The following is a 25,501-nucleotide window of genomic DNA, read 5'->3' as shown; positions in this document are numbered from 1 at the left end:
AGCAGGCCCCTGGTACAAGTTCCCGCCCTCGGACAACTGTCTGTGTGAAGTATGCACATTCTCCCAGTGTCTGCGTGGGTTTCCCTGGGTGTTCTGGTTTCTTCCCACAGTCCAAAGATGTGCAGGTTAGGTGAATTGGCCATGCTAAATTGCCCATAGTGTTCAGTATAGTGTATTAGTCAGAGGTAAATGTAGAGTAATGGGGAATGGGTTTTGGTGGGATACTCTTTGGAGGGTTGGTGTGGACTTGTTGGGCCGAAGGCTCTGTTTCCATACTGCAGAGATTCTATGATTACTTCATTTCACAGTGCATTCCATGTATGAACCGTCCTTTGAAAAAGCTGCCCCTCAGTTCCCTTTAAATCTTTCTCTTCTCACCTTAAAAATATGCAGTTAATTTTTTAATTCTTCCACCCTCGAGAAAAAACCTTTGCTATTCATCTTAACTATGACCGTCCTGATTTTCTAAACCTCGATAAAGTTATCCCTCCACCTCCTTTGTTCCAATGATAAAAAGTCCCAGCTGATCCAGCCTATCCTTATAAGTCAAATAATGCTCATGGTTATGAAGAGAGGTCACGTGAATGGCACAAAGTAGATTTCTCATTCAGAAAGCCCAGTTCAGAACAGCATGCCAAATGATTTCCTGCAGTGCTGAGCATTCTGTGATTCTGGGTTAAATTCTCATTACAGAAAGAGTGAAGATGAGCAAAGAAGCTAATTTAATTTTTTTGTGGGATTTGGGCATCAGCATTTATTGCCCATCCCTAGTTGCCTTTGAGAAAGTAGTGGTGAGCTGCCTTCTTGAACTGCTGCAATTCATATGCTGTGTGTTGATCCACAAATGCTACTAAGGAGGGAATTCCAGGATTTTGACTAAGCAACAGTAAAGGAATATATTTCCACGTCATGATGTTGCGTGGTTTGGAGGGGAACTTGAAGGTATGGTGTTCCAATGTATCTGAAATCAATGTCCTTTTAGATGGAAGCGGTTGTGTTTGAAAGCTGCTGTCTGAGGATCTTTTGTGAATTTCTGCAGTGCATCTTGTAGATAATACACATTGCTGCTGCTGAGCATCAGTGGTGGAGGGAGTAGACGCTTATGAATGTAGTGCCAAGTGGGCTGCTTTGTCCTGGATGATGTCAAGCTTCTTGAGTGCTCTTGGAGCTTCACCCATCCAGGCATCCACATTTGCCTCCTGGATGGTGTTCCAAATTGTAATTGTACACACTCAGAAAAAGAGCCCACTGCTGAATTCAAACCAAAGTTATGGGTGGCACGGCCCTGTTCTCTTTAAGTAGCCTGAGCAGCGATGGCCCATCATTATTACAAATTTCCATCCATTGGTGGAACATTCTCACACAGCCAAACCTTTCTTCTTTATCCAGGCCAATCTTCATTCAGCATCAACCAAAGTCCGGCAAGCATATGCTATCGGGTGTTCCTCTTCGCTGGGCCATCATGAGCCAAGACTACCCAGTACAATATAAGGAAGCATCACGTGTAAGCACCACATCTTGCTTGGGATCATAGTGTGCAAACTCCTTAGATGGGTTTGCATAGCTGCTTCTTCACTTCCCTGAAGGCTACATCTTGGCTATGAGACCATTTCAAATGCTGACCCTTTTTGTAGTTGCAAATGTAAGTGTCAGGACGGAGGCCAGGTTACAGATGAATTTTTCATACTAATTCATCAACTCAAGGAAAGACCTAAGCTCCGTTACAGATGTGGGAGCTGGGGCAACTTTGATCACCGTCACTTTATTTTCCAACCGGTGTAGCCTGATCTTGTTGACTCTGTAGCCCAAGTTGGTCGCTTTGGAAGCCTGGAACACATTTTGCTAAAGCAGGCATACCCTACTTTAGCAAAATACTTAAGCACTATGTCCAAGTTCCTGAAATGCTTTTTACTGGTCTTCCTGGTTATTAGCACATCATCCAGATAAATGATGAGCTGGGGTGGACCTTGTAAAGTATTCTCCATCATCCACTGGAAAATTGCATAGGTCGATGATATCCCAAAAGGCTGTCTCATGTACTGATATAAACCCCTGACAGGTTTTGAATGCAACATACTTCTGGGAATCCTCATCTAAATTGCAACTGCAGGTTGCATGGCTGCATGCAGGTTCCAGCTTTTTGAAGGACAGCCCCCCCTGCCTGTTTTGTTTTAGAATTAGAATCCCTAGAGTGTGGGAACAGGTCCTTAGGCCCAATAGGTCCATACTAACCCTCCAAAGAGTAACCCACCCTGACCCATTCCCCTACATTTAACTCCTAACTAATGCACCCAACCCACACATCCTTGAATACTTTGGATAATTTAGCACAGCCAATTCATCTAACGTGCAAATCTTTGGATTGTGGGAGGAAACCAGAGCACCCAGAAGAATCCATGCTGACACAGAGAGAATGTGCAAACTCCACATAGACAGTCATCCGAGGCTGGAATCGAACCCAGGTGCTGTGACACAGCAGTGCTAACCACTGAGCTACCATGCTCTCTCTGTGAGGGTTTGGACATTTATCCAGCTGTAAAAAGCAGTTAATTGTTTGTTTGAAAACTCCACAAAAGCAAACTGACCCATTGAACTTCATAACTGGTACAAATGGTGATGCCCATTCTGCAAATTGGACTGGTTTGATGATTCCTTCACTTTCTCATCTCCTGATTTTGCCTCTACTTTTGCATGTAAGGCAAATTGCACTGGGCGGGCATTGCAGAATCATGGAATTGTTTCTTAGTCAACATGTAAGGTGGCCTTGGCCCCTGTTGTAGTCCCTAGATCTCCCTGAAAAACCTCCAGGTACTTAATTAGGATTTCACTCAGGCAACCATTTTCTAATCGAAAGATGTTGAGCCAAGCAAGCTGAATCTTTCCCAACCAATTTTGTCCCATCAAGCTTGTGCTCAAGCCTTTTCCTATAGTTAGTGGGAGCTGAATCAGCTGTTTCTCAAGAGAGCAGACTGAAGTTGTACCCTTAATCTGTGGGGGTTACCTGTTATAAGTTCTCAGCTTGGCCAAGGTCTTACACAAACTTAAAGGTTGGAATCCTGAGTGAACTTTGGTAGAGAATGGTTCCACAATAAGTGATAACAGCCATGCTGTTATGATAGTGAACTAGATGGGTTTTACTGACAATCAACAATTGTTTTATAATTGTAATCAAATTCCTCCATCTGCAATGACAGGATTAGAACATAGGTCCCCAGAACATTAACTGAGTTTCTGTATTAATAATTTAGCAATAAAACCATAGGCCATCACCTCCCCTTTCAGGTACTTGGTTCAAATCAGCATCAGGAAAGTGAAACCCATACCATTGGAAATGGCTAGATCTTTTTGTGATGTGGAAGTTGACTGAGGTGAACAAAGTCAGAAGTCATATGACACTAGGTTATCGTCCAATAGGTCTATTTGAAATCACAAGCTTTCGAAGCTCTATTGTAGGGGGTAGTGTAATTTTTAAACGGTTAGCTGCATTTTAGTCTTTTCTACCTTATAGTAAACACAAGTGCCTTATAGTAAACACAAGCAGACACTCGAAACTGGTGCCGGACCTCCCCCATGTTTTTATGAATGAAACAATTGTAACAGCTTTCCTCGATAGCTGAGAGACCGCCCTTAACCACAGTTGTACAACATCATCCATATAAGGAAAGAACGGGGAACTCGAACACTGATTGGCCAAGTGAGTAACAAAATAATCGCAGGCACCAGAACCCAAATAAGGAAAACAGTGGGGAACCCTAGCACTCGTTGGTCAAGACAGCAGTAGGAGACCCAGCCCACATTTACGTGTATATAATGTGTGGAGATTATTATTAAGGGGTGTGTACCATTTGTTTCCTCACACCCGACTTTGCAAAGTTGAATGAAAAGTTTTGGACAGACTCCTCCGTGTCTTTGTTCCTGGGAAGGGAAATAAAAGTGCCGGAGATGGGGCTGGACAGCCGCATATCTCGCACAATTGGGGGCTCGTCCGGGATGAAATAATTATTGCCGGGGGGTGAAGTCTCTTCGGCTCACGGATCAAGCCTGATCATAACAAAGACGCGTCTAGTATATATTTATACTTCTCACTGATCAGCTTGGTCTGTTGGCCGTCGGCCAAGAGAGGATGTGACCCGGCTCATTTAAAAATAATTTTGAATCCTGGAAAAGGAACACACGGACGAGTGTTGGGACGACCGGTTAGTGACTATACACGGGGGTACACACATTTAAAAAGGCCAGACAACTCCGTGCACGGATCAAGGTAAGAGATTTTTTTGTTCTTCCTTGTTGGCCACGTGGTTTTGACGGTCATCTGTGAAAACATTTTAGGCGTTTAAGACCAGGACCGAAGATAGACCATGGGAAATCAGACTTCTAAATTTACTAAGGAGAAGTCAGAGAAGACTGCAAATGGGAAAGAAATACCCCCCGATAGTCCATTAGGTCGGAAGTTAAGTCTATGGATGGACTGTAGTAGAACAAAGGACTTAAAGAAAGAGACCATGATAAAATATTGTTGTTTTATATGGACCAAGGAACCTATCCGCGCCCCCTCGGTAGTTTGGCCCGAGTATGGGTCTGATGAAGACTGGGTGTGTCAAATCCTAAATGTATATGTTAACAGAAAACAATCGTTCGACCCAGAAGAGAGCAAATACGCCGCCGCCTGGTTGGCGGGCGACGGCGAGAGTCCCACGGGTCTCTATCCTCTGATTCCCCAAACAGACCCGAGGAAGCCCCAGAAGTCTTGGGACGTCCTCACCGACGGTTTGCCACCGTCTGCCCCGCCCCCGCATATACCACCCGCGCACGACCAGGCGCACGACCAGGCGCACGACCAGGCGCACGACCAGGCGCACGACCAGGCGTCCAGCGTGGACCTCCCTCCTGCGACGGATAAGTCCGATTCCCAGCAGGCTATGACCAGTGAGGCAGGGACTGCTGGGGGGAGCACAGGAGGGGGCGCAGAACCCACCCCAGGCACGAGGAAATCGGTCCGACTCGAGATGCGGAGGGGCCGAGAAGAGGGATTGAGAGCTGGGAGGAGTGACAATATTGAACAGCTGAACCCCTTACGAGAGGTGCCGTTTGGAAATGAACGGACCGGGTTCGTAGTACAACCTTTAAATTCTGGGGATATCCGGCAACTCCGTAACGAACTACCCCGTCTACTGGACGATCCCATCAGTGTGGGAATACAACTGGATCAATTTCTGGGGCCCAGTATATACACATGGGCTGAACTGCAGGCCATGATGAGAATACTATTTAATTACGATGAAATTGTTATGATCCGGAATAGTGCAATGGCCATTTGGGATAGGGAGCATCAGGACGGCCCTCAGCGTGGAGAGCAGAAGTACCCCTTAGAGGACCCCCGGTGGGATCATAACGACGTGGGGGGACGGGCCAATATGACAGATCTCAGAAGCCTTATAATCAGGGGGATCCAAACCTGCGTGCCCAAACAGCGGAATTTAGCGAAAGCATTCGAAGTTGGACAGAAAAAGGATGAATCCCCGAGTGAGTTTTTAGACCGTTTGCGGGAGTCCATGCAAAAGTATTCAGGTTTAGACCCCGATGGGGAAATAGGCAAGGGCATGCTTAAGGTGCACTTTGTGACTAAGTCATGGCCTGACATTCAGAAGAAATTACAGAAAGTGGAGGATTGGGCTGAAAAAGATGTTGCAGAATTATTACGGGAAGCACAGAAGGTGTACGTTCAGAGGGATGTAATAAGGGAGAAACAGAAGACAAAAATGATGGTGGCAGCTGTACGGGAAGCTTGTAAATCCACCGGAATGGGGGAGGGAGGTTATGGGGTGGAAAGAGGAATGTCGAAGAAAAGTTGGAGAGGGAGAGAAGCGAGACGGGGCAGAAGTGAGAGAGGAGGATTTTATGGATTTGAGGGGCCTCCAATGGCGGGATGTTACCATTGCGGGAAACTGGGACACTTCAAAAGGGATTGTCCCGAGTTTAAAAGGGAAAGAGAAGGGATGTATGAAATGGAGCGTGAACAAATGGATTAGGGAAGTCAGGGGAGGATCAGAACACGGGCCTACCAAGAACCCCTGGTAAATTTACGGGTGGGCCCATTTAGACAAGATGTTACCTTCTTAGTTGACACAGGTGCCGGCAGGTCCTCAATCCCCCTCCATCCTAGGGGGGTTGGCTTCCAAGCTAAAACATTAAACATTTCAGGAGTTAAGGGTGGGGTTTTTAGTGCGAAAATATTCGAACCACAACCCTTGCGGCTGGAGGAGGAGGAGCTCCAGGTGGAACTCCTTCACCTCCCCCATCTTCCCTATGGATTGTTGGGACGGGATTTGATAGTCCGTTTCGGATTACGAATAGAAGTGGGAGAAGAGGATGAATTAGCCGTTACCATGTCATACCTTAGTGAGTCCCGATTGACAGAGATAGACCCTAGGGTTTGGGTCGCCAAAGGGAACCGGGGGGGACTCGCAATTCGACCTGTGGAGGTAAAATTAAAGCCCCAGAGCCCCGACGTCAGAGTGCGCCAATACCCCATCCCTTGGGAAGGGAGGCAGGGTCTGAAGACAGTTATGGAAGACCTAATAAAAGATGGTTTGGTAGAGCCCTGTATGTCACGATACAATTCCCCCATCCTGCCGGTCCGGAAGTCGGACGGGAGCTACAGAATGGTCCAAGACCTAAGGGAAATAAATAAAATCGTCCAAGTACGGCACCCTGTGGTACCGAACCCATACACTATTCTGGGGTGAATACCCCCGGACCACGGCTGGTTTAGTGTTATAGACTTAAAGGATGCCTTCTGGGCGTGTCCCCTGGACAAGGACAGTAGGGATCTTTTTGCTTTTGAATGGGAGGATCCTGATACTGGTAGAAAACAGCAGTACAGGTGGACCGTGCTCCCCCAAGGATTCACTGAGTCCCCGACTCTGTTCGGGCAGATTCTGGAACAATTATTGGAGGGACTAACCTTGTCCCCGGCCCTTAAGCTTATACAGTACGTGGACGATCTCCTTTTATCCGGGCCCACGGAGGAGGACGTCCTACTTGGGACTAATGCCCTGTTAAATTACCTAGCTGAGAAGGGGTTAAGAGTGAGTCAGAAGAAGCTCCAATATGTCGAGAAAGAGGTTAAGTACCTGGGACACTTGATAAGCCAGGGACAGAAACGAATAAGTCCAGAAAGAGTGCGGGCAATAATCGAACTAGGCCTCCCAACAACCAAGAGGGAGTTGCGGAAGTTCTTGGGACTCTTAGGCTATTGTCGGTTATGGATAGATGACTATGCCCCCCTTACTAAAGACTTGTACCTAAAACTCATCGAGGAGGCACCCAATAGAATAAAATGGGAGGAGGAGGAGAAAAAGTTAATTGGAATTCTAAAAGAAAAATTGATGACCGCACCTGTTTTAAGCTTGCCGGATTTTAGTAAGACATTTCGTCTCTTTGTGAACTCCAGAAAGGGAACCACTCTTGGAGTATTGACCCAGGATTGGGGGGGAGAAAGGAAGCCCGTGGCTTTCCTGTCAAGAATTCTGGATCCAGTCTCACGAGGGTGGCCGGAGTGTGTCCAAGCGGTGGCAGCCACGGCAAAGCTGGTAGAGGAAAGCAGGAAGTTGACTTTCGGGGCCCCCTTGACAGTCACTACTCCCCACCAGGTTAGAACTATCCTGAATCAGAAGGCCGGAAGGTGGCTGACTGACTCGAGAATTCTGAAATATGAAGCCATATTGTTAGACCGAGAAGACCTCCGAATAGAAGTCGGGGGCTGCCAGAACCCGGCGGACTTCCTTTGGAAAGGGGAAGGGGAGGAGGAACTGGAGCATTGCTGTTCAGACATAATAGAGTACCAGAGTAAAGTGAGGGAAGATCTGAGGGATACCCCCTTGCATACAGGAAGGCGGTGGTACATTGACGGGTCCTCTCGAGTGATAGATGGGAAAAGACACAACGGTTATGCAGTCATTAGTGAGACTGGTTGGGAATTAGTGGAAAGTGGACGGCTACCGAATGCCTGGTCCGCACAAACATGCGAATTGTACGCCTTGCACCAGGCTTTGAGGAATTTAAAGGGAATAGCCGGGACAATATACACTGACTCTAAGTATGCCTTTGGGGTAGTACACACCTTTGGGAAGATCTGGAAGGAAAGGGGAATGATAAATAGCAGAGGAAAGGAGTTGGTCCACGAGGAACTAGTAGCCATGATCTTGGAAGATTTGTTGCTGCCACAAGAGATTGCTGTAGTACATGTGAAAGGGCACCAGAAAGACGATAAAATAGAGACCCTGGGGAATCAATTGGCAGATGAACAGGCAAAATTGGCCGGGATGGGGAAGGAAGTAATAAACTGCCTAGTAAGGATTCCCCAGATATCTGAAATTACCGAAGTGCCAACATTTACTGACAAAGAAGAAACTCTTCTTGCGTCTCTGGGGGGTACAAAGGATAGGGAAGGGAAGTGGACCTTACCCGATGGCCGCCAGCTACTAAATCGACCGTTGATGCGGGACATTATTGCCCGTCTACACCAAGGGGGTCACTGGGGCGTCCAGGCACTGTGTGATGCCTTCCTGCGCCGATATGCTCACCCTGGTCTGTACACGGTAGCCAAGCAGGTCACAGGAGATTGCATAACATGTCGAAAGATTAACAAAAGGGGGCTGCGGCAGCATGCAAGACAAGGAGGTAGGAGTCCGGCCTATAGGCCATTCGAGTATGTCCAGGTAGATTACACTGAGCTCCCCCCCATAGGTCGCCTGAAGTATCTATTAGTGATAGTAGATCACCTGACAGGATGGGTGGAAGCTTTCCCCACTGCCACGGCAACAGCAACTCAGGTTAGCAAAATTCTACTCGAACAAATCATCCCACGATTTGGGCTGCCCCGCGCTATTGACTCTGACCAGGGGAGCCACTTCACCTCGACCGTCCTCCAGAATGTAGTGCAAGCAATGGGGATTGACTGGGATTTTCACACCCCCTGGCATCCCCCCTCCTCGGGCAAGGTCGAAAGAATGAACCAGACCATCAAAAAGCAGCTAACCAAACTCACTAGTGAAATCGGCCTGCCTTGGACCAAATGCCTACCCCTTGCCCTATTGCAAATTCGCACCCAGCCAAGGCGGGATTTGGGCGTCTCCCCTTTCGAAATGCTGTTTGGCCTCCCATTCCATGGGCCGAAGGGGTAACCTCCTGTATTCGTGTCTCGGGATATGTTTGTGCAAAAATATGTGGTGGCTCTGGGGTCTGCTCTATCTCGTTTACGCCAACAGGGACTTTTGGCACAGACGCCGCCCCTCGAGTTTGCGGTGCACACCATCAAGCCGGGTCAGTGGGTCCTGATTAAAAACTGGAAGCAGCGTACCCTCGAACCAACTTGGGACGGTCCCTTCCTGGTACTTTTGACGACCGAAACGGCTGTCCGTACGGCCGAAAAGGGCTGGACACATTACACTCGAGTCAAGGGACCAGTGCCACAACCGACGGAGGACGAACGAACCTCTCTGACAAAGGCAGCTAAGGAACAGAGACCCTGAGAACAAACTAATCGGACTTTGGCGAGTCTAAAGGAACTGTGCCCTCTGGCTAAAGGTGTCGCGACAAAATGCGGTCAATCATATTGTTAACTTGCTTTGCCATTATCCTTGGGCTGGGTCATAGTGTGCGTGTTACCCAATTTGGCCTCCGGAAAAAACAAATAGAGGACCGTCAGTGGTTCTCCATCTCCGTGCTTGCCAACAAGCCAACACAGACATTTAGCTTAGACCTATGTGGGTTGGTGCCCTGCAGGACTAAAAGTGAACTGAATCAAACTAAACGGAACCTAGAGAGAGAAAGGAGATTCCAGGGTCAGGCGTTAGTATTACAATTGCATGGTAGGGAAGGCATACATAGGCCTCCAGCCCCCGGGGTCCAGGCTATGGTGTCAGTTGTCCGTGATCCCATCACCCCTGGACAGGATTGTGGGCAGAATCAGTGCAATCCGCTCTATCTGACCATAAAGAACTTGGGAAACAACGGGGCGAGCCTTAATGGAACAATACTGGGTTGGGGGCCAGGCAGGACAGGAGGGGGTGCAGCTGTGCTGCACGTATATCACGGTCATTGAAGCTGAGTCTGGGGGCTCATCCACCACCGACGAGCAGGGCAAAATTAGAATAATTGAGGTGACGGATTTGGAAAAGACCTTTGAAATAGAAAAGGGATACGGGGAGGCGAATGCCTGGATGGAATGGGTCAAATATACTGTGAGGAGCATGAAAAAGAGTGATTGCTACGCATGCACGGGTGCCCGCCCTAACCCTCAGGTGGTCCCATTCCCGCTGGGATGGGAGAAACACCCACGATCCTTGGACTGCATGATAAGGCTGTACCAGGACCGAGAGGCCTGGAACGACTCCACTTGTCGACCCTTGAGTTTGAAGTTTCCCCCCGTCAGGTCTGAGGGGGCGCCCCGCCCGCCATCATTCTCAGGGGTAACGGGTACGCACCAGGCCTGCGTCTCTCGGACGGGACTACAGTGGGACAACGATGTGGGGACATTTGACAAGTGCAGCGGATCAATTCGGCTGGTCAATGAAACTACTCCCACATTCATGTGCCTAGGGCAGACCTCTGGTGGTACTGTGGTGGGAGGATTCTGCGACAGACCCTGCCCCGAAAATGGACGGGCACTTGCGCAATCGTTCAATTGGCTATCCCATTCACCCTGGCATTCGAAAAACAAGAGCAACCCCGTTCCAGTGGAAGAACTGAGAGAGCTTTGGAGACCTCTTTCGATGATAACATATATTTAGATGCCATAGGGGTCCCCAGGGGTGTTCCTGACGAGTACAAGGCTAGGAACCAGATAGCGGCGGGTTTTGAGTCGTCACTGTTCTGGTGGGTGACTATCAATAAGAACGTGGATTGGATTAATTATATTTACTACAATCAGCAGAGGTTCATTAATTATACCCGGGATGCAGTGAAAGGAATAGCAGAACAACTGGACGCCACTAGTCGGATGACGTGGGAAAATAGGTTGGCCTTAGACATGATGTTGGCAGAGAAGGGGGGTGTTTGTGTCATGATAGGCACTCAGTGCTGCACTTTCATCCCCAACAACACAGCCCCTGATGGGTCCATCACCCGCGCCCTGGATGGACTCACCACATTGGCGGACGAACTGGCCGAAAACTCGGGTATCGACTCTGGCCTCACGGACTGGTTGGAAGCTTGGTTTGGTAAATGGATGGGGGTAGTCGTTCCCTTTCTTGTCTCATGTATAGTGGTGGCAGGGGTACTCACTGCCCTTGGGTGTTGTGTTATTCCCTGCGTCCGGGGATTAACTCAACGATTGATCGAAACCGCCCTTACTAAGAGGGATGTTCCCTATGGGCAGGTTGAACGAATGAATCTCGAGATGGAACAACGTGAATCCCTCTTGGGCGGGGGTAGTATTAGAGACGGGCAGTTTGATGAACAAGCTCGGGAGTTATTAAACGCCCTGGAGAAGAAACTTACGGTTTAAAAATTACAGATCGTAAGAAAAGACACGGGGGATTTGTAGGGGGTAGTGTAATTTTTAAACGGTTAGCTGCATTTTAGTCTTTTCTACCTTATAGTAAACACAAGTGCCTTATAGTAAACACAAGCAGACACTCGAAACTGGTGCCGGACCTCCCCCATGTTTTTATGAATGAAACAATTGTAACAGCTTTCCTCGATAGCTGAGAGACCGCCCTTAACCACAGTTGTACAACATCATCCATATAAGGAAAGAACGGGGAACTCGAACACTGATTGGCCAAGTGAGTAACAAAATAATCGCAGGCACCAGAACCCAAATAAGGAAAACAGTGGGGAACCCTAGCACTCGTTGGTCAAGACAGCAGTAGGAGACCCAGCCCACATTTACGTGTATATAATGTGTGGAGATTATTATTAAGGGGTGTGTACCATTTGTTTCCTCACACCCGACTTTGCAAAGTTGAATGAAAAGTTTTGGACAGACTCCTCCGTGTCTTTGTTCCTGGGAAGGGAAATAAAAGTGCCGGAGATGGGGCTGGACAGCCGCATATCTCGCACACTATTCCATCAGGTGAACTGGGTCCGCTATAGATGTTCTTTGGAGGGGTGATGCAGACTTGATGGCCAAATGGCCTTTTGCCACACTGCAAGAATTCTATGCTTTTAATAAAATCAATTTATTGATGTTTAATCGAGTTTATTGATTTCTCTTTCAGATCATCTCATGATTCCAAGAATTGGTCTGGACCAGTATTCTGGTGTGTATGTAAAAGGAGAGGTGGCCACTCTAACCTGTACAAGTCTGGGGCAATATAACGGTAGCCCCTTCTCTTTCTACAAGAACAACAAGTTGCTAACTCGCACACGTGAAGCTCGAAAATTGAATTGGCTCCGTATTGAACAAATTTCTGATCGAGACAGAGGATCATATACCTGCCAGGACACAGGATTTGTTGCGGGGACAGCGGTGCAGTCACAACCCAGCAACCCAGTTGACATAACCGTGATAGGTAATGGAATATTTGACTGCCATTCTATTACCTTTTCAAACGAATGACCCAATGCCCGTCTAATGCTGTGCAGTTCAAGACACGTGTTTTACAAATGTACTAACTTTATCTTGATTTTAGAATTGAAACACTGCAATTGGAACAATTTTATTAATCAAAAACAGAACAGACAGTTGCATGTCCCTGTAACGTGTGGACAGTGAATTTGCCAGCATGACAGGTTGTATAGTGTTAATTCACCATGACAAAGGGTTTTGGACCAGAGGAGGGCAAGTGGAATTTCTTTCCTACCTCCCCTAGTAGTTGGTGACTCATCTTCTGTTGGTTTGAAGTTAGGAGAGTATAACTATCTATTTTTTGTAGTTATATACCTAATACCTAATTGACTAATTGGATAAATAAGATTGGATATGCATGGCAGGGCTGGTGCTGTGCTGTGACTGCAACATGTGAGAGTCCGTGGAGTGGTCTGCAACCCCAGACAACTATTTCTGCAATCAGTGACTGCAGCCAACTCAATGTTTAGCCTGGGGCTACTGAGCTGGAGATAGATTTGCAGACACCACATCAGGGAGGGGAAGAAACACATGGACATGGAATCACAGGAGCCAGTCACACCCTTTAGGTGAGTCAGAACTTTACAATTGATCATTGGTCATAAGAAGAGGATGTACTGAGAGTCAGACAGATCCATAGAGGAGCTATAGACTCTGAAATTGTCTTGACATTTACGAGGTGCATTGGCACCACCTACCCGGCAGGACTTTGCCCACAGTGCAGGACACCGATTTCACTCAACTGCCATGTCCAGGGAAATTGTCAGGAACTGTGCACAGCAGCTCTGGACTGATAGTGCTTGTCCAGATATTTACTAGGTTTGTAACAATGGCATGGGTGTAAGGAATGCTGGTGAATTCTGGGATTCCTGCTGAGTAGTGATTTGTTCTGGAAAGGGCACATGGTAAGCTGAGACAGAAATTAGACATGAGAGAGAGGCAGTAGGAGTCAGAGTGGTAATTAATGAAATGAGTTTACTAAGATATGACAACAAAGTCTCCAAAAATCTCAACATAACTCAGACTTAACAAAAAAACGGAATCCAGTGTGACCCTCTTTACTTTTGCTCTAGAACAGATTCCAATTCCACAAGAACCTGTCACCTGTCCTTCTTCCTCCTGCATCTTACTTCAAGTCACAGGTGTGCTGGCATAACGTAGCAACTCCGGGCCTAGTGCAGCAGCCTCCACCTGTAGGACCCTCCTGATATGGCATGACGACTTCCTGGCCTAATGCAGCAGCCTCCCACAGCAGCTTCCCAACATGGCATAGTGATCTTCCGGCCTCCTGCAGCGAACTGCCGGCATGGTGTGTTGCTGGTGTGGTGTGGAGCAAGGGCCAGGTGTTACGATGCAGAGGTCGACCCCCTCTGCTAATTAAAACTAAAGCATTCAGAAAAGCAAGCCTCACCTCATAATCTGCTAAAAATGTGAGTGAGTGAGAAAACCCCTGAATTCCACTGTTTGAAGAAAAAGTAACAATTTATTTTCCTAACTCTAATAGTGAACACTAAACAAAAACTATTAACAAACCTGAGTCCCTTTTTCTTATCTGACCCCAACTCTATAAAATTGCTGCTCCAATAACGTAACTATTCAACATTAAATTAATGTAATCTCTCAAAGTACATACAGTCTTTTATACCGTCTTCTGTTCGTCCTGCCAATTCTGTTGTTTTCTCACTGGGTCATCTTCCATGTTTTTTTTACTGTCTTTGTGTGAAATTCCTTGGTACTTTTAAAAGATGCTGCCTTCTGAGAGATTTATTTGAGAGCATTGAGAGGTTTATTTCTTTGGACGGCAGTTGGATCTCATGTCCGATGGGCAGTTAGCTCTGACTAATTTTCAAAATGCCCTTCCTTTTTCAATACCCAATGTTGTGTCCTCTCATTCGTCCGATATCGTCAATATAATCAATATCAATTTCAATTGGTTTTTGGTATCTTGGGCATAATTTAAATTAATTGGTTAAATTCAAGTCTAGATGCATAACATCAAAATACAATCCCAAGCTGATTGTTAAATATTAACAATTCTCAGTGTTCTCTGCATCTGTTAGCAAGTCACAGACAAATGAGCTGCCAAATGAGCAGCTCAGAAAAGGCTCTCTTAAATACACTCTTAACTTTGTAACTCAGGTGTAGACTGGAAGTTAGGTGCTAACATGGTCTGCTGTACTGTACTGACCTGTCCTTTCTGTAATGCTGGACTTTTTATTTCTGTACTGCCTTAGTCTTGTAATTAAAGAAGCTGTCCTTCGGTACATTTGTATTAAGTTGGTGCTGGGTAATTGGCGATGTAGAAACCTTTCACTGTAACTCATTGAGTATATGTGACAATAAAGGCTACTCTATTCTATTCTATGTATTGAACTCCTTGTCTTCCTATTTCTGCTTTCACTAGCATGACACTATCTTTGAAATACTACTTTAAACCTTCTTCCCTAGCTCCTGAAAGTCCAAATGTAGTATCTTGATGAAAGCCCTATGTCATTGATATCCATGTGTATCACAACTCCTGGTTCACTCTCTTCCCCGTGTAGAATATTTAGCTCCCTCTGTGTGATATCCTTTACCCCGATACCCGAGTAGCAATGGTTTATTGTTGATTTACATCAATGGTTACAGAATTGCCTGTTCTTCTTGATATCATGGTCTTAACTACACATTACGAAGCGTTGTGACACCCAACACAGAGTGTTGGTCAGAGTGGTGCTGGAAAAGCACAGCAGGTCAGGCAGCATTCGAGGAGTGGGAAAATTGACGTTTCGGGCAAAGGCCCTTCATCAGTAATAGAGGCAGGAAGCCTCCAGGGTGGAGAGATGCCTTCCTGCTCCTTGGATGCTTCCTGACCTGCTGTGCTTTTCCAGTACCACTCTGATCTAAACTCTGGTTTCCAGCATCTGCAGTCCTCACTTTTGCCTACCCAACACAGAGTGTATGGGAGTGACAGACAGAACAAAGATTTCAGATCCACTCTTCTTCTACTCTGTCTGACAGCCCCCCAACTATTATCCTGACTTGTCAATGCCAATGTCTACTGGGACATACCTTCTGGGGAGCACATATCCTCTCTGATTGTCTGCAGTGACTCTGGCTGCCTGTCAGATTCAGAAACCCTGAGCTTAAGCTGAAGCAGCTAGAGATATATCTTACACCCATGTCATCAAAGCATATGTATGCCTTGTATCTTTCATATCGCACAAGAATCATGAGCATCAGATGTCAGATACTCATATTCCTGATCCTGAAACATCAATTCTCCTGCTCCTCAGTTGCTGCCTGACCTGTTGTGCTTTTCCAGCACCACATTCTCAACTCTGATCTCCAGCACCTGCAGTCCTCACTTTCTCCTCCCTGTCAGATACTCAATCAAGGTGTGGAATAAAAGCCTTCTCTATTCGCTCTTCAACAATCTAGCTAGTGATCCTGTTTAAACTACTCAGTTATGTAAAAGCATATTAGTCAATATCTAAGATCATGGCTAATGTGATTGTGGTCTTTATTTTCCTGTCTGCTCTCTACAAACATTAACTCCTTTGCCAGTTAGGAATTGAAGAAATGTAGCTTTAAAAATATTTAATGATGAGCCTCAGTGGTCTTTGAGATGATGACCTTCTGAGAACATTTCTCCTTATTCCAATCTTAAGTATGCTCCTTGTTTTTGAACCATGTCCTCTAATTCTAAACTCTCCCAGGAAAAAAAACACCCTTTCAGCACCTATCCTGACAATCCCCTCAAGATCACCTCTCATTCTTCATTTAAGCGGGCATTGGATAGGCATATGGAGGATAGTGGGCTAGTGTAGGTTAGGTGGGCTTGGATCGGCGCAACATCGAGGGCCGAAGGGCCTGTACTGCACTGTATTCTTCTATGTTCTATGTTCTATAAACTCCACTGGATACAGGACCAACCTGTTCAATCTTTCCTCATAAGACAAGCTATTCATCTCAAGAATCAGTTGAGTGTCCATCTCTGAATTGCTTTCACTGCAGTTATATCTTTTCTTAAAATAAGGAGACTAAAACTACTTGTAGTTCATAGGTGGTCTTATCAGCATCCAGCACACCTGCAGTAAAACTTCCTTACTTTTATATCCTATTCCCCTTGCTATGAACCGTGGGGTGGCACTATTACTCAGTGGCTAGCACTGCTGCCTCACAGCACGAGGGACCTGGGTTCAATTCCACTGTAGGGTTACTATGTGGAGTTTGCACATACTCCCCATGTCTACGTAGGTTTCCTCTGGATTCTTCGATTTCCTCACAATCCAAAGGTGTGCAGATGAGGTGGATTGGCCATATTAAATTGCTTGTGGTATCCCAGGTGGTTAGGTTAGGTGGATTAGCCATTAGAAATTGGATTTTGGGATGGAGTGGGATGTTCTTTGGAGAGTCAGTGTGGACTGGGTGGGCCAAATGGCCTGCTTCCACACTGTAGGGATTCTATGATTCAAACAACAACATTCCACTTACTGTGCAGAACACTTGCTGTACCTGCATGCAAATATTTTGTGATTGTGTACCATGAGACTAGATCCCTCTGCACTAGACCATTCTGCCATATCTCTCCACTTAAGTAGCATCCTGCTTTTTATTCTTCCTGCCAAAGTCACATTTTTCCACAACTTATTTCATCTGTGAAGTTTTTACCCATTCCTTTACCCACTTATATGCCTTTGGAGGCTCCTTATGTTCTCTTTGCAACTTGTTCTCCTACACTGTTCTTTATATCATCAAGTTTGGCAACTATACAGTGGTCTCTTCGTCTAACTTGTTGGCTTTGTATATTGAGGCCTGCCTACAACAGTACTACTCACTGATGTTAAGGGCATTTAGATTTGATTAGATTAGATTTTAGATTAGATTACTTACAGTGTGGAAACAGGCCCTTCGGCCCAACAAGTCCACACTGACCCGCCGAAGCGCAACCCACCCAGACCCATTCCCCTACATTTACCCCTTCACCTAACACTACGGGCAATTTAGCATGGCCAATTCACCTAACCTGCACAGCTTTAAACTGTGGGAGGAAACCCACGCAGACACGGGGAGAATGTGCAAACTCTACACAGTCAGTTGCCTGAGGCGGGAATTGAACCCGGGTCTCTGGCGCTGTAAGGCAGCAGTGCTAACCATTTAAATGGGCATTGGACATCCATATGGATAACAATGGAACAGTGTAGGTTTGATGGACATGAGATTAATTTCAGGTTGACACAACATCGAGGGCCAAAGGGCCTGTACTGCACTGTAACGTTCTATGTACTATGTTCTGTAAAAGCAGAGGCTAGGAATATTGCAGCGAATGATCCACTTCTTGACTCAAGTCTGTCCACCATCTACAATGGCACAAGTGAATATGAATCCCCACTTGCAGCTCCAACAACACTCATGATACCCAGCACCTTCCACGACCAAAAAATCCTGGTGCATTTGCACTATATTCACAATCATCCACCCCATACACTACCAACACTCAGTATCAGCAATGTGTGCCATCTGCAAGATGCAGAAATTCACCAAAGATCTTCAGACAACACCTTCCAACCCATGCCTGCTTTTATTTAGAAAGAAAAGAGCAGCAGATCCATAGGAACACAATCACCTGCAAGCAACTCACCATCCTGAATTGGAAATAAGGCAAAACTGAGGACTGCAGATGCTGGAAACCAGAAAAGCACAGCAGGTCAGGCAGCATCCGAGGAGCAGGAAAATCAACATTTCGGGCAAAAGACCTTCATCAGGGATGGAGGCAGGGAGCCTCCAAGGTGGAGAGATAAATGGGGGGGGTGGAGGTGGGGCTGGGGAGAAGGTAGCAAAGAGTACAATGGGTGGATAGAGGTGGGGATGAAGGTGATAGGTCAGAGGGGAGGGTGGAGCGGGTAAGTGGGAAGGGAGATTGGCAGGTAGGACAGGTCATGAGGACAGTGCTAAGCTGCAAGTTAGGAATTGGGGGTAAGGTGGGGAGAGGGGAAATGAGGAAACTGGTGAAGTCCACATTGATGCCCTGGGGTTGAAGTGTTCCAAGGCAGAAGATGAAGCGTTCTTCCTCCAGGCGTCGGGTGGTGAGGGAGCGACGGTGGAGGAGGCCCAGGACCTGCATGTCCTCGGCAGAGTGGGAGGGGGAGATGAAATGTTGGGCCATGGGGTGGTGGGGTTGATTGGTGTGGCTGTCCTGGAGATGTTCCCTAAAGCGCTCTGCGAGAACGGATACAATAAATGATATTGATGGATGTGCAGGTGAAACTTTGATGAATTTGGAAGGCTCCTTTGGGGCCTTGGATGGAGTTGAGGGAGGAGGTGTGGGCGCAGATTTTGCAATTCTTGAGGTGGCAGGGAAAGGTGCCAGGACGGGACGGTGGTTTGTTGGGGGCGTGGACCTGACCAGGTAGTCATGGAGGGAACAGTCTTTGCGGAAAACGGAAAGGGATGGGGAGGGAAATATATCCCTGGTGGTGGGGTCCATTTGGAGTTGGCAGAAATGTTGGCGGATGATGAGGTTTATGCAAAAGTTGGTAGGGTGGAAGGTGAGCACACACTCAGTGACTTCCGCTCCCCCCCCCCCAACTGCCGTGTTCACCACAACTTCTGCCCCCTCCAATGCCACTCACCTGCATTCTGCCAACACGCCCCCCCCCACAAATCCCACAGTCACCATCCCCACTCCCCAGAACTCCCAACTCCATATCTACACCAAGTCCTAACTCCCAGCCCTGCTGAGTTTTCACCATCTCCCCAGACGTCCCCCTCATTGAGGACCAACGATCAGTCCCCATCAAAGGCCTCACCATCATCCCCTCCACCCACGAATCAATGAATTTAATACACACCGTGACGTCGAACACTTCTTCCGCCGTCTCCGCCTCTGAGTTTACTTTCACAATCAGGACTCCCGCCCACCTTACGAGGACCCCTTCGCCCACCTCCAACACACTCCATCCACCTGGACACCCCACGCTGGCCTATTACCCACCCTCGATTTCTTCATTTCCAACTGCCACTGGGACATCAACCGCCTCACACTGTCTACCCCCCCTCCCCCACTCCAACCTCTCACCCTCACAACACACAGCCCTCCGCTCTCTCTGTTCCAATCCCAACCTCAACATCGATCCAGCAGATAAAGGGAGTGCAGTGAATTTGGCGCACTGACCTCTACAGCGCTGTAGCCAGATGTCAACTCGAAGACACCTCCTCCTACCGTCCCCTCGACCATGACCCCATCCCCTATCACCAAAACATCATCTCCCAGACCATACAGAACCTCATCACCTCAGGAGATCTCCCATTCACAGCTTCCAACCTCGTAGTCCGGGAACACCTCCTTCCCAAAGTCCACAAGCTTGACCACCCTGGCCGACCCATTGTCTCAGCATGCTCCTGCCCCACCGAACTCACCTCCACCTACCTCAATACTGTCCTATCCCCCAGTCCAGGAACTCCCCACATATGTTCGAGACACCACCCACGCCCTCCACCTCCTCCAAGACTTCCATTTCCCCGGCCCCATGCCTCATCTTCACCATGGATATCCAGTCCCTCTACACTTCCAACCACCATGACCAGGGCCTCCAAGCCCTCCATTTATTCCTCTCCCGATGTCTCCACAGTACCCTTCCACTAACACTCTCATTCGTTTAGCTGAACTGGTCCTCACCCTTAACAATTTCTCTTTCGAATCCTCCACTTCCTCCAGACCAAAGGGGTAGCCATGGACACCCATATGGGCCTCAGTTATGCCTGTGTCTTTGTCGGCTATGTAGAACAGTCTATCATCCATACTTACACCGGCACCACCCCCCACCTCTTCCTCCGCTACATTGATGACCGCATCGGCGCCACCTTGTACTCCCGTGAGGAGGTTGAACAGTTCATCAACTTCACCAACACATTCCACCCTGACCTTAAATTCCACCTGGACCATCTCTGACACCTCCCTCCCCTTCCTGGATCTCTCCATCTCCATTAATGATCACCGACTTGACACTGACATTATTTACAAACCCACCGTCTCCCACAGCTACCTGGATTACACCTTTTCCCACTCTACCTCCTGGAAAAATGCCATCCCGTATTCCCAATTCCTCCGCCTCTGCCGTAACTGCTCCCAGGAGGACCAGTTCCACCACAGAACACACCAGTTGGCCTCCTTCTTTAGAGATTGAATTTCCCTTCCCACATGGTTGAAGATGCCCTCCAATGCATCTCATCCTCATCCCGCACCTTCGCCCTCAAACCCCACCCCTCCAACCGTAACACGGACAGAAGCCCCCTGGTCAGGTTCACACCCCCTAACAACCCATCCACCTGTCCTGGCACCTTCCCCTGCCACCACAGGAATTGCAAAACCTGCACCCACACCTCCTCCCTCACCTCCATCCACGGCCCCAAAGCACTGGAACCTAAGCATTGGAAGCAACAACAACAAATCCAGCCCTATTGACCCCACAGAGTCCTCCTTGATAACAGTTTAGCTTGTCTCAATATTGGGAGAGCTATCTCACAGACTAGTCAAGTAACAGCCTGACACAATCATTCTCACAGAATCATACTTTACAGATAATATCCCAGACAACACCATCACCACCTCTGGGTCTGTCCTCTCCTACCAGCAGGTCTAATCCAGCAAGATGACAACAACACAGCGAGGAGAGAGTTGCTCTGGGAACCTGCAGCACTAACTCCAAATCCTGTGAAGTCTCACAGCATCAGGTCAAATATGTGCAAGCAATTTCTTTTCACAACTGATGAATTAGTGTTCCTCCATGGTGAACACCAATTGGAAGCAGCATTGACGTGGCAAGGCTACAGAATGTACTCTGGGTTCATATTTCAATGTCCACCATCAGGAGTGGCTCAGTAGCTAACTAACAAATTGACTGAAACCTAAAGGACACTGCACCTCCCAAGAACATTATCTGGGTCTCGAGATTAACACTCTAGTGATAATAACACAAGTGCATTGCCTCCCTTGCTATTGTACCAAGCAGCTGCATATATCAGTCAGAGCTAAGTAACGCAACAATCCATAGATTAGATCTAAGTTCCAAGTTATTCCATATCCTGTCATGAATGGTGATGAAGGACTAAATGACTAATAGAAAGTGGAAAAGAACAAGACTGAAGTATTTGCAACTTTCCTTAGCAAGGATCGATATGTGAATGATTTATCTGAACCACCTCCTGAGGTCATAGAATCGAAGAATCCCTCGGTCCTCAGTATCACAGATACTGGTCTTTAATTAATTTGATTTGTTACACATGATATTAAGAATTTGCTGAAGACAAAAAAAAGTCTTTATTCATATACAGCATTTGAACATGCATATAAACATACTAAATAGGAGCAGTAATAGCCCCTCAAGCATTCTCAACCATTCATTAAGTTCATGGCTAATTTGCATGTGATCCATATTCCCGAGTCCCAAGAATCTTTGATTCCCCTGCCAAGCAAGAATCTATCCACCTCTGCATTAAAGATGAGGTTGAGTTCCAAAATTGCACAACTTCTGTATTTTTATAAAAAGGGCAAATGTATCCTCATGCCTGTCCTAAAACAGTGACCCCTCATTCTGGACTGACCCTAAATGAAACATCCAAGACCATTGAAACTAATGCAGGAGGGAGGGTGGGAACCGAAATTGTAGTTTGAGTATATGGGAGGATGAGAGTAGTAAAGTCAGAACTAAGATTTTAAGATTGCAAGAAGGTGCTGGCAGGCAAGAAATTGGTTTGAAGTGTGGCAACGTCAACACCAGGAACATATGGAATAAGTTGGGTGAACGTGCAGCATGGGTTGGTACCTGGGATATCACTGTGGTGGCCATTTCAGAGAAATGGGTAGAGCAGGGACAGGAATGGTTATTGCAGGTTCTGGAGTTTAGATATTACAGTAAGAACAGAGAAAATTGTAAAACAGGGGATGGTGTGGCACTGTTAGTTAAGGACAGTATCACGGTTGCAGAAAGGATGTTTGAGGAATCCTACACTGCGGTAGTAAGGGCTGAGAATAGAAACAGGAAAGGTGAGGTTACCCTGTTGGGAGTTTTCTATAGGCCTCCAAATAGTTCCAGAGATGTAGAGGATAGGATAGCAAAGATAATCCTTGACAGGAGCGAGAGGGACAGAGTAGTTATTATGAGGGACTTTAACGTTCTAAATATTGACTGGGAATACTATAGTTCACGTACTTTAGATGGGTCAGTTTTTGTCCAATGTATACAGGAGGGTTTCCTGACACAGTATACAGACAGACCAATAAGGGGCAAGGCCACATTAGATTTAGTACTGGGTAATGAATGCGGCCAGGTTTGGAGGTAAGTGAGCATTTTGGTGATAGTGACCACAATTCAGTTATGTTTACTTTAGTGATGGAAAGGGATAGGTATATACTGCAGGGCAAGAGTTATAGCTGGGGGGAAATGCAATTCTGATAGGATTAGGCAAGATTTAGGATGCATAGGATGACAAAGGAAACTTGCAGGGAATGGACATAATTGAAATGTGGAGCTTATTCATGGAACAGCTACTGTGGGTCCTCGATAAGTATAGACCTGTCAGGCAGGAACGGCGTTGTCAAGCAAGGGAGCCATGGTTTACTAAAGAAGTTGAATCTCTTTTCAAAAGGAAGAAAGATATTTATGTTAAGATAAGATGTGAAGGCTCATTTAGGGCACTTGAGAGTTACAGGTTAGCCAGGAAAGACCTAAAGGGAGAGCTAAGAAGAGCCAGGAGGGGACATGAGAAGTCATTGGTGGATAGGATCAAGGAAAACCCTATGGCTTTCTATCACTATATCAGGAATAAAAGAATGACTAGAGTAAGATTAGGGCCAATCAAGCATAGTAGTGGGAGATTGTGCATGGAGTCAGAAGAGATAGGGGAAGCACTAAATGAGTACTTTTCATCAGTATTCACACTAGAAAAAGACAATGTGGACGAGGAGAGTACTAGTGTGAGGCTACTAGACCAGATAGGATTGAGGTGCATAAGGAGAAGGTGTTAGCAACTCTGGGAAACATAAAAATAGGTAAGTCCCCTGGGCCAGACAGGACTTATCCTAGGATTCTCTGGGAAGCCAGGGAGGAGATTGCCAAGCCTATGGCTTTAATCTTTATGTCATCATTGTCTACAGGAATAGTGCCAGAAGACTTCAGGGAAGCAAATCTTGTTCCCTTGTTCAAGAAGGGGAGTAGAGACAACCCTGGTAATTATAGACCAGTGAGCATTACTTCGGTTGTGGGTAAAGTGTTAGAAAGGGCTGTAAGAAATAGGATTTATAATAATCTAGAATAAGTTGATAAGGGATAGTCAACACGGTTTTGTGAAGGGTAGGTCATGCCTCACAACCTTTATTGAGTTCTTTGAGAAGGTGATTGAACAGTTGGGTGAGGGTGAAGCGGTTGATGTGGTGTATATGGATTTCAGTAAGGTGCCTGATAAGGTTCCCCACTGTAGGCTAATGTACAAAATACAGAGGCATGGGATTGAGGGTGATTTAGCGGTTTGGATCAGAAATTGGCTAGCTGAAAGAAGACAGAGGGTGGTGGGTGATGGGAAATATTCATCCTGGAGTTCAGTTACCAGTGATGTACTGCAAGGATCTGTTGTTTGTCATTTATATAAATGACCTGGATGAAGGCATAGAAGGATGGGTTAGTAAATTTGTGGGTGACACTAAGATAGGTAGAAATGTGGATCGTGATGAAGAACGTTGTGGGTTACAAAGAGATATAGATAAGCTACAAAGCTGGGCTAAGACGTGGCAAATGTAGTTCAATGCAGAAAAGTGTGAGGTAATTCACTTTGGAAGGAGCAATAGGAATGCAGAGTACTGGACTAATGGTGAGATTCTTGGAAGTGTAGATGAGCAGAGAGATCTTGGTGTCCAAGTACATAGATCCTTGAAAGATGACAAGTTGATAGATTGTTAAGAAGGCATACAGTGTGTTAGCCTTTATTGGTAGAGGGATTGAGTTTCAGAACCATGAGATCATGCTGCAGCTGTTCAAAACTCTGATACGGCCACATTTGAAGTATTGCGTACAGTTGTGGTCATCACATTGTAGGAAATATATGGAAGCTTTGGCAAGGGTTCAGAGGAGATTTACTAGGATGTTGCCTGGTTTGGAGGGAAGGTGTTACGAGGAAAGGCTGAGGGACTTGAGGCTGTTTTCATAAGAGAGAAGAAGGTTGAGAGGTGACTTAATTAAGACATATAAGATAATCAGAGGATTAAATAGGTTGGACAGTCAGAGCCTTTTTCTTCAGATGGCAATGGCTAGTATGAGGGGACAGAGCTTTAAATCGAGGGGTGATTGATAGAGGACAGGTGCCAGAGGTAGTTTCTTTACTCATAGAGTAATAGGGGCGTGGAAAGTACTGCCTGCAATAGTTGTAGACTCGCCAACCTTAAGAGCATTTAAATGGTCATTGGATAGGCATATGGACGAGAATGAAATAGCATAGGTTACATGGGCTTCAGATTAGTTTCACAGACTGGCACAACATCAAGGGCCGAAGGGCCTTTACTGCGCTGTAATGTTCTATGTTCTTTGTTCTAATCAGGATCTTATATATTTAAATCAAATCACCCCTCACTCTTCTCAGCTGCAGTAGAGACAAGCTGAGATTGTCCAACTCGGTCATCTAGTTAAACTCCTCTAAACGATCTCCATTGCATTTCCACCTTTCGAGAACTGTTTGAAAACTGTCCTAAGTGTTTCAAATGTATGCTTACCAGTGCCTTGTACAACTAGTGTAACATCTGTATCCATAAAAGCAGATAAAAGAAATCTGAGATAACAAGAGAAAATGCTATAGAATCTCAACAGGTCTGGCATCATCCATGGAGAGAGAGAGAGAGAGAAAAAACAGTTAACATTTCAAGTCTGAGACAACTCTTCTTCAGAACTGAAGAGCTAG

The 25,501-nt window shown here is 46.4% G+C and overlaps 1 protein-coding gene across 5 annotated transcripts in view; it reads left to right on the top strand.

Annotated features, from left to right (window-relative positions):
• Positions 1 to 25,501, top strand: part of LOC148137464 (Fc receptor-like protein 5) — a 108,701-nt gene that overhangs the window by 102 nt on the left and 83,098 nt on the right. Inside the window, exons 1-3 of one of the 5 annotated variants that reach the window (XM_087982329.1) lie at positions 1,389 to 1,504; positions 9,270 to 9,588; positions 12,225 to 12,518. In XM_087982329.1, coding sequence (XP_087838455.1) covers positions 12,233 to 12,518 — 286 coding nt within the window. In that variant the 5' untranslated portion in view covers positions 1,389 to 1,504; positions 9,270 to 9,588; positions 12,225 to 12,232. Of the gene's footprint in view, positions 1 to 1,388; positions 1,505 to 3,437; positions 4,262 to 9,269; positions 9,589 to 10,699; positions 12,080 to 12,224; positions 12,519 to 25,501 lie in introns of those variants that run through there. The other 4 variants (XM_087982328.1, XM_087982331.1, XM_087982330.1 and 1 more) reach the window with 4 other exon arrangements.

This window comes from Chiloscyllium plagiosum, unplaced genomic scaffold (genome assembly GCF_037043375.1).
Source record: "Chiloscyllium plagiosum isolate Xiang-an unplaced genomic scaffold, Cpla_swu_hap1 HiC_scaffold_43, whole genome shotgun sequence".
Lineage (NCBI taxonomy): Eukaryota > Metazoa > Chordata > Chondrichthyes > Orectolobiformes > Hemiscylliidae > Chiloscyllium > Chiloscyllium plagiosum.
This window is presented reverse-complemented; position numbering and strand designations above follow the sequence as displayed.